The sequence below is a fragment of the Alternaria triticimaculans genome, assembly GCF_023758025.1.
Source record: "Alternaria triticimaculans strain BMP 0046 chromosome Unknown scaffold_8, whole genome shotgun sequence".
Taxonomy (NCBI): Eukaryota; Fungi; Ascomycota; class Dothideomycetes; order Pleosporales; family Pleosporaceae; genus Alternaria; species Alternaria triticimaculans.
This window is the reverse complement of record NW_026055965.1, coordinates 1,522,414-1,536,575: the sequence shown is the minus strand read 5'-3', so window position 1 is coordinate 1,536,575 and position 14,162 is coordinate 1,522,414. Positions and strand designations below refer to the sequence as shown.

Below are 14,162 nucleotides of genomic sequence, written 5' to 3'. Positions count from 1 at the left end.
CCCCTTCCAAGCTTCACGGCCGTTTCGCCTTTGGCACCCAGCGTCATTCCAGGGGACGTCAAAGCAAGCGATGCACCACCACATGACCCGGACACTCACGCCTCGCCTTGTACTTCCTCCTTGATGCCGTGAACTCCTGTAGCGACATGAGGCACGTCCTGTCCCGTCGATCGTTATATCCCCATCCATAGCCATATACCCCGGCCGGCCTCTGCACCGCGAACGACTCCCTTAAACCCGCTGGACGGAAGACTTGAACACTCGATATCGCCATGCCGTCGCTACTCGTCCACTCGCTGTTTGCGCGCCAGAATCCGCTGGATGAGGCCAAGAACACGCTCAGTTCATGGGACAACTGCATGGCCAAGGCCTACTGCAAGTGCGTTGAATTGCCAGGCCTCAGGCTGCTTCCCCTTTGCTCACAGACAACAGATGGCCGGTCATCGTCGTAATCATCATTGGCGCTCTCATCGTCATATCCGTGGTTACCTGCATAGCGCGATGCATATGCTGCGGCGCCGAGTGCGCGTGTTGCTGCTTTAGATGCTGCACGTGCTGCTGCAGCGGCAGTGGTGGAAGAGGCCACAAGCGCGTCAAGAGCGATCCCGCCGCCCCATACCCCACGCCATATGGAGCGCCTCCTCCGCCCATGAACCCCTACGCCCAGGCGCATGCCGCTGCGCCGCCTCCTCCGCCTATCGACACCCGCCCGGTGAACCAGCAGTATCGCTCCAATGCCATGCCCACCTTCGCGCCAGCCGCGCAGCCCGAGAGACCGCAATTCGCGACATTCGATTCGACACGAGCCGTCGTCAACGAAGATTCGCTTCCCGCAATGCCCACGTGGAAAGACGGGCGCGACGTACATGTCCAAGTCGAGGAACAACCCATGCCCCAGAAGCAAGGCGACATGGAGATGGATAGGCTAGACCGCAACGGCAGTCCAATAAGCGGATCAATGGGAGGTGTAGCAGCGGCGGCTGTGCCCACACAAAGACGATCGCCTGGCACGGGCCGGTCCCCAGTGTCGCCAATGGACAACTACGGCCAGGGCTACCCTCAAAGCGGCTATCAAAACGATTCATTCGTCAGCGAAGGAGCCCCGTTGAACGGCCAGGGTGCATACGGCCGACCATACGCGCAGCAGGACGACTACCGCAGAGGTTCGCCAGGGCACAACCTATCACCAGTCTACAGCGCAAACGAAGGATACGCACCACAGCAGCAGCAACAGCCTTACGGCCGCCGCTCGCCAGGCGCGCCCCAAGCCTACGACTCCCACGACCAGCTCAGTCAATACAACCAGCAATCTTCTTACAACCAGCAACCTTCTTACAACCAACAATCCTCCTACAATCAACCACAAACCTACGACCAGCGCAACTACTACGACGAACCCGACCACCGCCACCAATCCCCCTCCCCACCCGCCGCAAACCCCTACGCCTACAACAGCGATCCATCCCCGTCGTACGATACCTACACGCCCCCGCCAGCACCCGCAGCGTTGCAGCCCGGCTACGCAGCCTCCGAGTCCACAAACCATGGCTCTTTTACAAATGCGGCACCGGCATATCCGGGGCAGAGATCGTATACGCCTGTGGCGGGGAGTGTGGGACAGCAGCAGCAGCCATATCGCGCTTTTACACCGGGCGCGGAACAGCAACAACAACAACCGCAGCAGCAGTATACTGGGGTTAGTAGGAAGCCTGTTGAAGGGTCCTTTAGGGAAATATAGAAATAAGATGTTTGTTTTCGTATTTAGGGAGAATGTGATACCCATATAAAGATTGTGTGTCTTGTGCTTGGCGGTTTGTGAGCTGAATCTCTGCAAGCCGCTCGTGCTGTCTTTTCAACATCAAGGTCTTAGATAACACCGGTAAAGAAGAGAGCGTGCCATGGCCATACCATGCAGGTGTCCTATACACCGGGCAACTCTGGTCGTCCTTGTCAGAGTTCAAGCTCTTAGCTCATTCGGTCAGGGTCTAATGGTCTTCTTCGCAATGCAACGACGAGAGGTAAAGTAAATAGTCACCAATAACTTCGGCAGTGCACCTGAGAGAGGCAAGCGGGGCCGCGGCTGAGATGCGCAGCCAAGCGCAGCCTGTCAGCCTGGTGCGCAGCACATGAGCTCTTGTTCAGCCTGACGGTTCACCCAGCAGCCTGCTTCTACCTTTTCATTCTTTGCTTCCTCATCTTCATCAGACGATACTCTATAATTTGCTGACCCTCATACCTACATGACGCCAAATCGAGCCACACAGCAACCCCAGCCGCACCCCTGATCACCACGATGTTGAACTCTTGACCACGCTCTGGCTTACCAACAACTTCGCCATACGGCGTCAGCTTTGGCTTGAAGCTACCTGTCCTACAGCTTGCGGGCAACAACCATGTCCAAAGCTCTAGCTAAAGCTGGATCGCTCAGTCCCGAAATTCGCCTCGCTCAAGCTGTCTCTGAATTTGAAGCCGACCTGTCAAGCGAACAAAAGTCCGCATTTCGTACCCTGAAGTCGCAGACGCTTTTGGCGACACCCACACCAAGCGATGTCATGCGACTGACCGCCGAGATTGACCGCCGCATGTCCAACAAATTTAGCAATCGATGCTTCGGTCCGCGCTTTACCAATTTTCTCCAAGCTGTTCAGCAGTTCGCTGCGCTTGGGGATATCGTGGTTGGAAGCTCACAGAACCCGATCGCGTGTGGCGTGTGGTCATTGGTACGCATGTCGATATTGGTGAGTAATTGTTGTTGTATCCATGTTCACGTCAGTTACTGATGGTACACAGTCGTTTGTGAGCGTGTCAAACCACGTAGAGAAGCTATCATCGATATTCATGGACCTTGGTCGCTCTTGTCCACGCCATCAGGAAATTGCTGTGCTCTACCCACTCTCTAAAAAGCTACAGGTCTACATCCTCGAATATTTCATCGTGGTCGTTGCTCTGTGTCATTACTTGCTCAGGTTTGGCCAAAAGTCCGCTCTCCAGCAGTTCACATCATCATTGAGTGGAGGAGAATTGAAAACGTTTCAATATGACCTCGAGAAATGGGCACACTCGATCGAAAAAGAGATGCAAGTCAGTGAATTTCAACAAAGCTCTGGGTTTAGAGCATTATCCCGATCAATGTTCGACTCCACATTGTACCAACGAAAACTTGCGGCAAGAAAGCAGGTGCTCGACCTCTGCTCCATGTACGATTACGAAACAGTTTGGAAGCAGACAAGGAAGGTCGGGAATACATCGCTCTTTACACGTTTCGACGAATATAGAGAGTGGAGGGATAGCTTACAAACTTGCACCATAGTATTCACTGGCAAGTTAGGGTCGGGAAAGTCCGTGTTGCTAGCCAACATCGTGGACGATCTCAGCCTCTCTACCGAAAGAGATAGACCCTTGGTAGCATACTTCTTCTGCAGACACGATCTACCCGAGAGTCTGCAAGCACGCACCATTCTTGGCTCACTAGTGCGACAAATGCTGCGGAGTATTGCTGACTTCGACAAACTTTCAGATGTATGCCAAGATAGACATACCACCGAAGACGTTGACAAGATACTAGAGATAGTTCTCCAGGCTTATCCCCCTACCTATAAAACATTTCTCGTAGTAGATGGACTGGACGAGTGCAGCGAAGGAGAAATAGCGACGCTGGTACAAGCGGTGAGGGCCATCCAAGCAAAGCTAAAGGTCTTCATTTGTGCGTCTTTCCGGGTAGAGCCAAACAAGGGTTAGTGAAATCCCTGTATGAATTGTATGCGAGGAGAATACTGACCTGGTAAACGCAATTTTAGGTCTACAGTCGATGACACGTCGCCTCCTGGATGCCCGCATAGTTCAGTTACCCGAAAGCAACCCAGACATCGAGACCTTCATCGAAGCAGAGCTCTATCGTTGTCTGGACGAAGATCTTCTAAACATCAGAGATTCTACACTGATATTGGACATCCAAGAGTCGCTCCTTCAGCGCTCCCAAGGCATGTTCCTTTGGGCGGCTCTTCAGATCCAGTCTTTGTGTAGTATGAAGACTGATCATGCCATTCGCGAAGCCCTGGCAGACCTGCCCAAAGACCTTGCGCAAACCTCTTCCCCGCATCTTACACAAATCAGGAGCCTCGGATCCGTCGCTCCAAGCAAAGATACTGGAGGTCGTATTGGCAGCTTGCCGACCTCTGACAACTGAGGAGTTGAGAGAAGCCTTAAGCGTCGATCCCGGACATGCAGTATGGGATCCGTCTAAGATGTTGAACGATGTGCAGTCAGCCCTAGCCTGCTGCGGATGTCTTCTTACTGTCGATGAGGAAGAGTCGACTGTCCGAGTCATACATCACAGCGTCAAGCAATACATTCTTCATGGTCTTGACGACGTGAAGTACATGGGTTTCTCTGTTGGAAGAGCACACGGAACGTTGGCGGATATCATTGTTACCTATCTTGGGTACGGTGTTTTCGAAACCCAACTTGAGAGAAACCATGCCCATCCGATCTTAGCACAAGCAGTGCCGTCTACGGTCATGCGAAACACCGTGGGCGGCTCGAGCTCCGCTCGGCAACTTGCTATGAAGCTTCTCAAGTCCAAGAAGCAACCCGCATTTGACTTGAGCAAGACGGTTGCTGAAGCTCGTGGTCATTCGTACTCTGAGCCCCAGGACGGATTCAAGTTCTTTGGTTATGCGAATACCAATTGGCAGAATCATATTCCATACGTTACAAGTCGAGCTGATGCTATCTGCGAACTTGCAACTACACTGATTCGGAGTCGATATCCAGAGCTGGAAACGACGAATGCAGATTCTGATTTGTATTGGAGCTTCGCTGCCACCACGCATCAAGATACAAGAATTCTCGAATTGCTGATGCTGCAATCTCAGAAGATGAAGCTGTGTGCACAAAAGACATTGGTGTTGCTAGTGAGAACCGGAGACAAGGACACTATCAAAGTACTACTGAACGCTGGCGTTGATGCAAATAGCAATCGCGACGGAGCACCTCCGATAATCGTTCTGGCAGCGAGCAATGGAGACAGTATCATGATTAAGTTCCTACTCAGTTTCAGTACGGTTGACGTCAATGCCGGCGACTGGTTCGGGGATACCGCAGTGAAAAAGGCCGTAGAGGTGGAAAACGAACACATCATCAAGCTACTTCTCAGCTCTGACAGGATAGATGTCAACGTGAAGAACAATATCGGGAACACTGTATTACTGCAGGCCATAGACACTGGAAATGCGGGCATTATTAAGCTATTGATCAACGACGATAAGATTGACGTCAACGCGCAAAGCAATTCTGGGAGTACAGCACTACTCAAAGCTGTGAAATATGGAGATGAGAAGATCGTCAGACTGCTACTGGGTATCCGCAACATTGACGTCAATGCGAGAGACATAGACGGGAAGACTGCATTAATGCACGCGACGTGTAAGAGGAACAAGGACATGATGAAGCTGCTGCTTGGAAGCAAGAGCGTCGATGTTAATATCAAGGATGATACTGGAAGAACGGCGTTACTAGATGCAGCAAGTAAAGGATACAGCGACGTAGTCAAGCTGATGCTGACAAGCAAAAACATCGAAGTCAACACAGCGGACAATACAGGGTGGACGCCACTGATGTATGCAGCATTCCACGGAAAGATAGAAGTGGTCCGGCTGCTTCTTACTAGTCGCAAGATAGACGTCAATGTGAAGGGGCAATATCACGTTACGGCGTTGACTTTAGCGGTAAGCAAGAGTCATCAAGATGTTGTTGAGCTGCTGGTACTTTCACGCCACTAGGGTTAGCTACAATTCATATCGCACGTTGCTGAATACATATTACCAAATCCTGATAACCTGTCAGTCTCCAAGTCAACGTAGACGTCTAGCTTAACCGTATAGTCAATACTACCTAGGTATGTTTGTAGAATGCTTGCGACACTAATGGTAGCTACCTCTATCGGCAGCAAAAGTCAACAGCAGCGGCTTAAGCAGCTTGCAACAAGCAGACGTTTCTACGGTTATCAAAGACTCTTTAACATTCATGGTCACCACATATGCGAACTCAGCGCGTCTTTATATACCACTACTCTAGATACATCAACCCGCTCGCAAACATTTGTGCTCTGTATCCACGGGCAGCTGCATATCATTCTCTTAGTGTCTCTCAATGTATTGATCACGCCTTGACCATGGATCGCAACACTGAAAGTCAGCATAATACCTTCTAAACTACCTGACGACTAGAAGCTAGAAATAGCGACCCTGAAGCCTCCTGTCTGTCGATCCTATGTACCGTCGCAGGTGCAAGCTAGACTGTCGACGTTCCAACCAAGGCCAGAGCATTCGCTGGCTCCAAAGACGGCATGTTGTAGGCAATCTCTGATCACGTGTCTTGATCATATTGGGAACTTTGCAAAGTAAACCATCGTTCAGATACTGTATTTAGTTACTGGCGGTAAACGGTTGACGTTGAAGATGTTGCGTGTTGATTGAGGTCCCTGCGCCGCTACCTAGCGAAGACGATGAGAAAGTCCGTCGCATCCCGAGGTCTCGTTCACCGTTAGGAGCAAAGGTCAACAACGCGTAAACTATAACACGTAGCTTCTTTTCAGGATACATGGTATCAAAGAGACCTTACATGGGCCAAACAAGCAAGCATCAGATATAGAGAGGATTAGATTAGTGGAAGGTGCATAAGGCACACACTCAATTCTAAGCGGCGATCGAATCATATCATGCTGCATTATAGAATAAGGCCCTCCCGAGCATGGTAGATTCTTAACACTACTAGAGGGAACTGGAATGTATTATACATCTTGCTGCATACATACTATTGAATGTCAAGAAGTGAGCAGTTGTTAAGATGATGTAGACGTCTACCCGTATAGTTTTTCCAATAGCGTTTCTATGAAATGCGACACAAAGTGTAGCTACCCTAGCAAGACATGCAGAGTGATTGGAATGTATGAGATGTATGGGCTTTCTTGTTACCAAATAAGTTCGGTGGCTGTTGCCGAGCTGACCAATTCCTCGTCAGTGGCTTCGATTGTCTGCAGAGTGGGTATCCTGAAGAGTATCAGATCCTGGGCCGTTGGCTTTCCAATTTTGATGCTCGAAAGCATTTTTCTAATTTTCAAATCCATCTTTCGGTACATCTTCATTTCATGCTTGAGTTCATGCCTGTGACGGCAACGCAGAGGTATGATCTTCAGTGAAAGCCCCGGTCGGGCGCTTAGCGCTAGTCGTGTGATGTCCTTCACAAGGTCCCATTCATACACCATGTAACCCACGAAGTCGCCATCATCTTCGTCGTCGGGAAACAACACACGTATGCTGATTTCGCAGGTCCTTTTTCGTTCCATTCTTCTCAAAGTGTGCCCTACGAATGGATGCAGTTCCTCGGCTGTGCACTCTCTTTGATTGTGGACATTACTATCATCGCCCAGGCTAGGATTCTGAAGCAGTTCCGGCAGGATGATTTCGTTATACCAGGATGCGAGGACGAAACTGATGAGTTTGGTTCCGTCGTCGTCCCCCGGTTTCTGGTGTTGGGCTAACAATGTACAGCGTTGTCTCCTAGCCTCGTGGAATATGTCTGATATCAAGGTGAACATAACCTCCCTTGCGGTAGACCTAGGTACTGGGCCGATTGTAACTTTAGGTGACTTCTGCATATTCCTCGTTCTCAAGTGTTGTTGAGCCTCGTCGAGAATCGTCTTGTTCACTTGAAGTAGGGCGGTCGGCATTCGAAGTTCTGCCCAGGTGCCGATACCTGGCGTGGGGAATACATGTTTGAAAACACGCTCGGGGAAGTAGTCGTAGATGTAACAGCGCAGTTCGGTTGGTAAGGCCATCAACAGAGACTTATCTGTATTCTGCATGGTGCAAGTGGCCATGTGGAGACCTTGGGGGTAGAGTTGTGGTACGGGCGGCGCTGTTTCTTGAGTGCAGTGTCGCTGGTGTTGAAGGCGGCGGTGAAGACGGAGATGAAGACGAGGACGCTGTTTTATACTTATTGAAAATCTGCTGTCGCATTTGTGTGGCTGACCCATTTGAAATGCTCGATACTACAGTCACCGGTCTGTTGCTACGATCTGTGGTTGGCCTGTGTCGTTCGCGGGCGAAGCAGCACCAAACCATGGATTAGGATTACCATCGACTTGACTACGATCACGCAGAGCGGGACGAGCCACTTACATATTGCGCAAAGTCAATTAGCTACGCAGTCAGACGCACGAGAGAGTCTAGGTAGGTTACAATGAGGTGGCTTGTTCGAAGACAAGGTGCCCAGGTGAACTTTCGAGGTGGGCTTATGATGGTGTGACCTGTGATTCCGAAGTTCCGAACCTTCGGGAGATTGGCAGCCAATCAGCACGTGCTTTATAATCGTGTCAAATTGCCCCGGAAATCGCCGCGGATGACATAGGCTTCGGCGAATTTAGTGACAATGCACCAGCCGTACCTTGCCATCTATTCACTCAACACGCGCGCCTTACCAAGTCCACGCACAGCACTCCTTGGACCTCTCGCCCTTTGACCATGTCGCTGCCTCGAACCACAACTGCCTTTGCGCGCTCCGGCTCGACATTCCTACGATTCGCCGCCCCCTCGGCTACTCCCCGCAGATGCCCGCAATGCGCGCGCACTTTCGCCTCGTCGATACCGTATCGACAGTCAGCTAAGCGCCAGATGCAGACGGCGACTGCATACCACCCTTCGTCGCTATACCCCCAGCCGCCACCAAGGAACGCTGGCGTACCCGACACATCGATAGCTGGTGGAGCAGCCGAGGCAAACAATGCGAAGACCCCACAACTACCACCGCAAGAACACATCCCCGCGACACCTTCCGAGCAACCGAACGTTAGCATACCCGAAGGCGAAGCACAGAAGACACAGCAGGTAGCGGGTGCCAGCAAGCCGTTACGGCCGCGTCGCTACAACTTCGGGCCACGGAAGGCGACCATCAAGCTATCACAGTCGGCAGTATCCCACCTCCGCGAACTCCTTGAGCTACCAGAGCCTAAGCTTATCCGGATTGGCACAAAGGCAAAGGGCTGCTCGGGGCTGGCATATCACTTGGAGTACGTGGACAAGCCAAGCCCGCTGGACGAGCAGGTTGAGCAGGATGGCGTCAAGGTCCTGATCGACAACAAGGCGCTTTTGAACATCATTGGAAGCGAGATGGACTGGCTGGAAGACAAGCTGAACGAGCGCTTCATCTTCAAGAACCCCAACATCAGTAAGCATCCACACAATGTACTACGAGGGACCAAAACTAACATCTTGCAGCGGAGCAATGTGGCTGCGGAGAGTCCTTCAGCGTATCATGATACCCTAACGATTCGATCACTATACCTTATAGAAGCATTTCCGGCGTTGCATCTTCGGCGTTACACATACATATGACATAATTGGAATATCATTACCACCACCGGTAGCACGATTGCTACTTGGCTTCTCCACGTACCTGCAATACACTCGCGACACTATCATTGCAAGTGCAACAACAGCGCTGTCTGGAGACCATCAGACCTGCACGAGTCGGCAGCATACTTGCAGCACTGGGTGCCAGTGGTATCCTTCATTCGTTACTGACACTACATCTACATCTTCCCTGGTTCGTAATCGAAGACTTTGACGCCATTCGCCACCTCTCCAGCCAACTTCACAAAATCCTGATGGGCAGGGTCTTTGTATACGTAGTAGTCGCGGTCCTCTTCATTCTCAAACTCCACTACGAAACCATGGGTTGAGTTGCCCTGCGCATGTCAGCAGGTGTAATGGAACTTCGGGACATGACATACGCTGTGGCCTTCAGGGCTGTTGTTCTTGCCACCTGAGAAGGACTTGATGTATGGCTTCTGGGAAGTTGGATGAATGCACTGGTCTTTCAAGCCGAGCATGCGGCTACAAGCCTATGATGTATTAATATAAATGATGTATGTATAGATGGCTATGAAGGTACTTCTGAGATCTGCTCTGGTGAAGCTGTGGACTTCCACTCGAATAGTACAATGTGAATGAACGTCATCTTGAGAACAAGTCGGTACGAACAACTGATCAGGATACGAGGAGTGGTGATGGAGCGAATGGCTAAAGAGGGGCATTTAACATGGCGGGATGCACTTCGGATATAATGACCTCAGCGCTGCTAAGCTCCGGGCGAGCTGCCGCGTCGCATGGTCGACAGCGCGAACATCGCGCATCCAACGATCGACGCCAGACATCCACAGCATTCCAAATAATGAAGCTACGAACGTTATGACCCCATACAGATACGATCCTCCCAATCAATAGCTCACGATCACCTTAATCCCCAAGTAGCCGCCGCAGCCTCCCACATCCCACGTTATGTCGAATGCGCCAGCTCTCCCCGAGCAACTCATCTATCTCATCATACGCTTCACAGCCTCAGTACCGGACCTCCCACTTTCAATACATACCCCACGAACAATCGCGACCCTCTCCCTCAAACAGCTCATCCGCCAACACCTCCCGTCCGAACATGCCTCGGCGCGCCTACGCCTCATCTACGCGGGCAAAGTCCTCGCAGACACCGAGCCACTATCGAAATCCCTACGATTACCACCCCCACCGCCTCCTCGAAACACCAAGAACAGCGATGCAGTGGGAAGCGGTAGCGGCGAAGCCAGCAAGAGCAAAGGCAAACAACCCCTACGAGAAACACCCGCGATCGAATACGGCACAACAACAGACATACCCCCCTCAGCAAAAAAATACTACATCCACTGTTCCCTCGGCGACGCGCTCTCCGCCCCTGAACTCGCCAGCGAAGCCACACTCGCCCAGAACACAGAGATAGCATTGAAGTCGCATTATAGTACATCTTCCCATTTTACACCGGGACGGCGCGCAAGTAGTACGACGATAGACCACAATGCACGGAGACGTAGCTCGACGGCTACGACGAATACGGCGAATACAGTGCCGCAAGCTCAGGGGTTTGATAGATTGCTGAGTTCGGGGTTTACGAGGGATGAAATCGCTTCTCTGAGGGCGACGTTTACGCAGAACTTGTCGTTTACGCATACGCCTGATACGATGCCTACGCCCGCGCAGATCCGCATCTTGGAAGACAGATGGCTGGACTCTTCCGCCAACGATCCTTCTGCCTCGCTTACAGGCGGCGCTGGGGCGACGGGTGGTGCTGGCACGGATGCGGGCTGGGGCGCTGGGTTTGCGGTGGAAGAAGGTGGGTTGGATGATATGTTGTATGGGTATCTGACAGGTTTCTTCTTTCCGCTGGGGAGTCTGGTGTGGGGGTTTAGAGAGGAAGGGGTTTGGACGAGGAGGAGGCAGGTTGCTGTTGTTATGGGGGTTGTGCTGAATGCTGTTTTTGGGTTTATGCGGTGGGGTGGGTAGGTATGATAGGAGGAGAGGAGATGAGTGGTTGGTACGAGAGAATGATGAGGATGGTGCATTGAATCGGATCCGTTGTATACCTCTGCAAGTATATACAAGTCGACGACTTGGTCTCGATCATGAGTCTTGTCGTCTACACGACAGGTTGAAGACAAATACGCTACTTCGTCTCTCCTCATCTCTAACCCTCCCCTGCATCGCGGTATATACGCCGAGTCATCCATACATCCCCCATCAACCAAGCATACTCGTGCTACCGACTAGCATCTCACTTCTACGCGTCAGTCTCTACACGTCAGTCAACCTTCGGAACCGCGAGTTTCACCGTGACCGCATACCTGTTGTCGAGTTTCCCGTCTTGCGCCACGCTGAGTCGGAGACACATCATCAGTATTCGAGACCGAAATCCAGATCGGAGCATTCTGTGTGCCACCGCTACCAATATGTAACGCCGAATGGATGTCTCCGCTCATACCTAGCAGATATGTCAGTCTTTCAGCTCAGCCGTGGATTTTGTACATCGGGCGCATACCATCTGTGATCCAGCCTTCATGTCCTTTGTTGGCCTCTCGCGCATTCCGGCCTTCTTGACGTTGAGCCAGTCGCATGTGCTTGAATACGGAAATGATGAGGTCGTTGATGGCGGGGATGTAGAAGGATGTGATGGAGTAGAAGATGATCATAATGACCATGAGGGCGAGGAAGACCATAAAGGCGAGTTGCGGGAACATTGCTGTGTCCATTTTGGGAATCACGTTTGTGGGGTGGTTTGAGAGCGGCATATATGAGAGAGAAGTGCTTGAGCTTTGGTGTCGCGATGAGTGAGGGAAATGTTTGATATGCTGGATAGGGGCCGCGATATCTTTGACGATGTGGAAGTTATCAAACTCACTATTATTACTTGGAGATTTTGTCTGGGAACAACGAGACAAACATATCTTGACATTGTCTTCCAGCATTGGCTTGATAAGCAGTACATGCGAAAAGATTTCAACAACCTACCTCACAAGCCTACATTACCGTCACACTGGAAAAACTTTACTTTTCAAATCATTGTATACAGCAGCGCAACTTTTCGGCTTTTTCGTTGCATTCAGTAACACCTAGAACGCCATCGACGTCGTCGGCAACAACATCCATATTGACATCAGCAGATTCGCATTTTCGAGTTTGTTCAACGCATGAGAGAGTCAGATGTTCAGCTTTAGTGCTGAAGTGGTCTTAGTTTAGGAAAGTTCCTGTAGCGTGCCAACAGCGTTTCAACGGCGTCATGCAAGCGCATGCACTACGCATGTGTGGCGCAGACGCTATTGTTTCCACCATCTGCGTTGTCGACGTCCTGCAACAGGGCAACCATGGAAATCATAAGGCATGACATGGGGAGCCGGTGATAGCAGGCTGTGGTAGGGAGTCGAAGGGTGCAGTAGTAATGTTTATTTGCCGGCGGTCTATGTTCACCGTCAGCAACTCTGCATGTCAACAATGTCGCAATGACAACAGTCACCATTCAGAAGACGATTTGTGGGTATTATAGTAAGTCTGATTGAAAGCTGGGGGTATCTATGCGACAGGTCCGTGATCGATCAAGAATGATTTCCTCTCCACGACCCTTTGGCATCCATCTCTCTCAGACTGTACAAAACAAAAGGAAAAAGTGTTCGCTCAAACTCCATGCTTGCTGTTTCGTTCATTACCGCATCCATCTTCCTTGCTCGATACCGGGGGTATAGTATAGCGTATAAACATCCACACTCTCTCGTCCGAAAAGAGACAATCGCGCTCCGTCCGTTACTTTGCGAAGAGTTGTCGGCGACGAGTTGTAAGCGTATATCGTCGTGTGGTCCTGGCAATGAAGAAGTAACGGCCGTCGAGCGATCGTCGTTCGTCGTCGTAGTAGTAGTTGGGTAGTAGATATAGCGCCTTAGTAGTACCCGTATCTCCTCATGCGCCATCCTTCACAAGGGGAAGTAATGATCAGTACGGCGACATGTGGGAAACGGGTTCACACTAGACTCTACTAGTATGCGTTGTCCTCTTTCGGCCGCCGCCGCGTCCGCAGGTGAGGCAGCTGATGATGATGCCGAAGAGGGAGACGATGGCGTTGATGATTGCCTTAAGACCAGCAGCGATGGCGTTGACAATGGCCATGATGCAGTTTCCGATGGTGCGGAACTAGATAATGTTAGGAACAGTTTGTATGGGCAGGCAAGAGAGGGATACGTACGACCGACTTGATGCAAGAGACGACGGCACCCATGATAGCGGTGTTGTTCTGGTGAAGGCTTTGGTGGTGTAGTGGATGGAGGACTCGAGGTAGGGAGGCGAGTGTTCGTAGGTTCGTTGGTAGATGGTATGGTTTGGGGAGAGTGTGGTATCACAACAAAGGGCTTTGAGCCCTCTCACTTATAAGCAGCCGCGAGCCAGGCGCCGGAACAACGACCGCCCTTGCACAACCGCTACGTCACGCGGCGTCCGTGCCCCCTTGTCCTCCAGATCCTTCACCTCAATCTTTGGCCTGCGTAACGAAATTTCCCGACTCAAACTCCATTCCTGCAGGTGACTGTGCTGCGTCTGCAAACAGCCAAGCTCGCAACGTCAGCGGGAAAAGTCAGGTTTGCGCCAACCAAGCCGCCCGATGCGGCAAGGATGGGCGACGGACGCGCTCAAAGCAGTCGCGCAAAACAGGGTTGGCCCTGCGACGTCGTCGTCGGGTGTGGGTCGCGCGCCACAACCTTAAAGAGCGCCGACGTCACTGCCCGTCCCTGATGCAGTAGCGATCGCAGCCTGCGCGTG

General features: G+C 51.5%; 4 protein-coding genes across 4 annotated transcripts; 3 read left to right on the top strand and 1 right to left on the bottom strand.

Annotated features, from left to right (window-relative positions):
- Positions 1–272: 272 nt before the first annotated feature.
- Positions 273–1,738, top strand: J4E78_006425 (uncharacterized protein; the record flags this gene model as incomplete). Its single annotated transcript, XM_049367037.1, has 2 exons — positions 273–379; positions 571–1,738. The coding sequence occupies 2 exons, from the start codon at positions 273–275 to the stop codon at positions 1,736–1,738; spliced, it is 1,275 nt and encodes a 424-aa protein (XP_049221743.1).
- A 655-nt stretch (positions 1,739–2,393) lies between these two features.
- J4E78_006424 (uncharacterized protein) lies at positions 2,394–5,780 on the top strand (the record flags this gene model as incomplete). The annotated part of the gene is made up of 4 exons (XM_049367036.1): positions 2,394–2,738; positions 2,791–3,733; positions 3,798–4,022; positions 4,114–5,780. 4 exons carry the CDS (start codon positions 2,394–2,396, stop codon positions 5,778–5,780), a joined length of 3,180 nt encoding a protein of 1,059 aa, XP_049221742.1.
- A 2,742-nt stretch (positions 5,781–8,522) lies between these two features.
- On the top strand, positions 8,523–9,316 carry J4E78_006423 (uncharacterized protein; the record flags this gene model as incomplete). Its single annotated transcript, XM_049367035.1, has 2 exons — positions 8,523–9,225; positions 9,276–9,316. 2 exons carry the CDS (start codon positions 8,523–8,525, stop codon positions 9,314–9,316), a joined length of 744 nt encoding a protein of 247 aa, XP_049221741.1.
- Positions 9,317–9,589: 273 nt separating this feature from the next.
- J4E78_006422 (uncharacterized protein) lies at positions 9,590–9,889 on the bottom strand (the record flags this gene model as incomplete). Its single annotated transcript, XM_049367034.1, has 2 exons — positions 9,590–9,745; positions 9,791–9,889. 2 exons carry the CDS (start codon positions 9,887–9,889, stop codon positions 9,590–9,592), a joined length of 255 nt encoding a protein of 84 aa, XP_049221740.1.
- Positions 9,890–14,162: the final 4,273 nt, after the last annotated feature.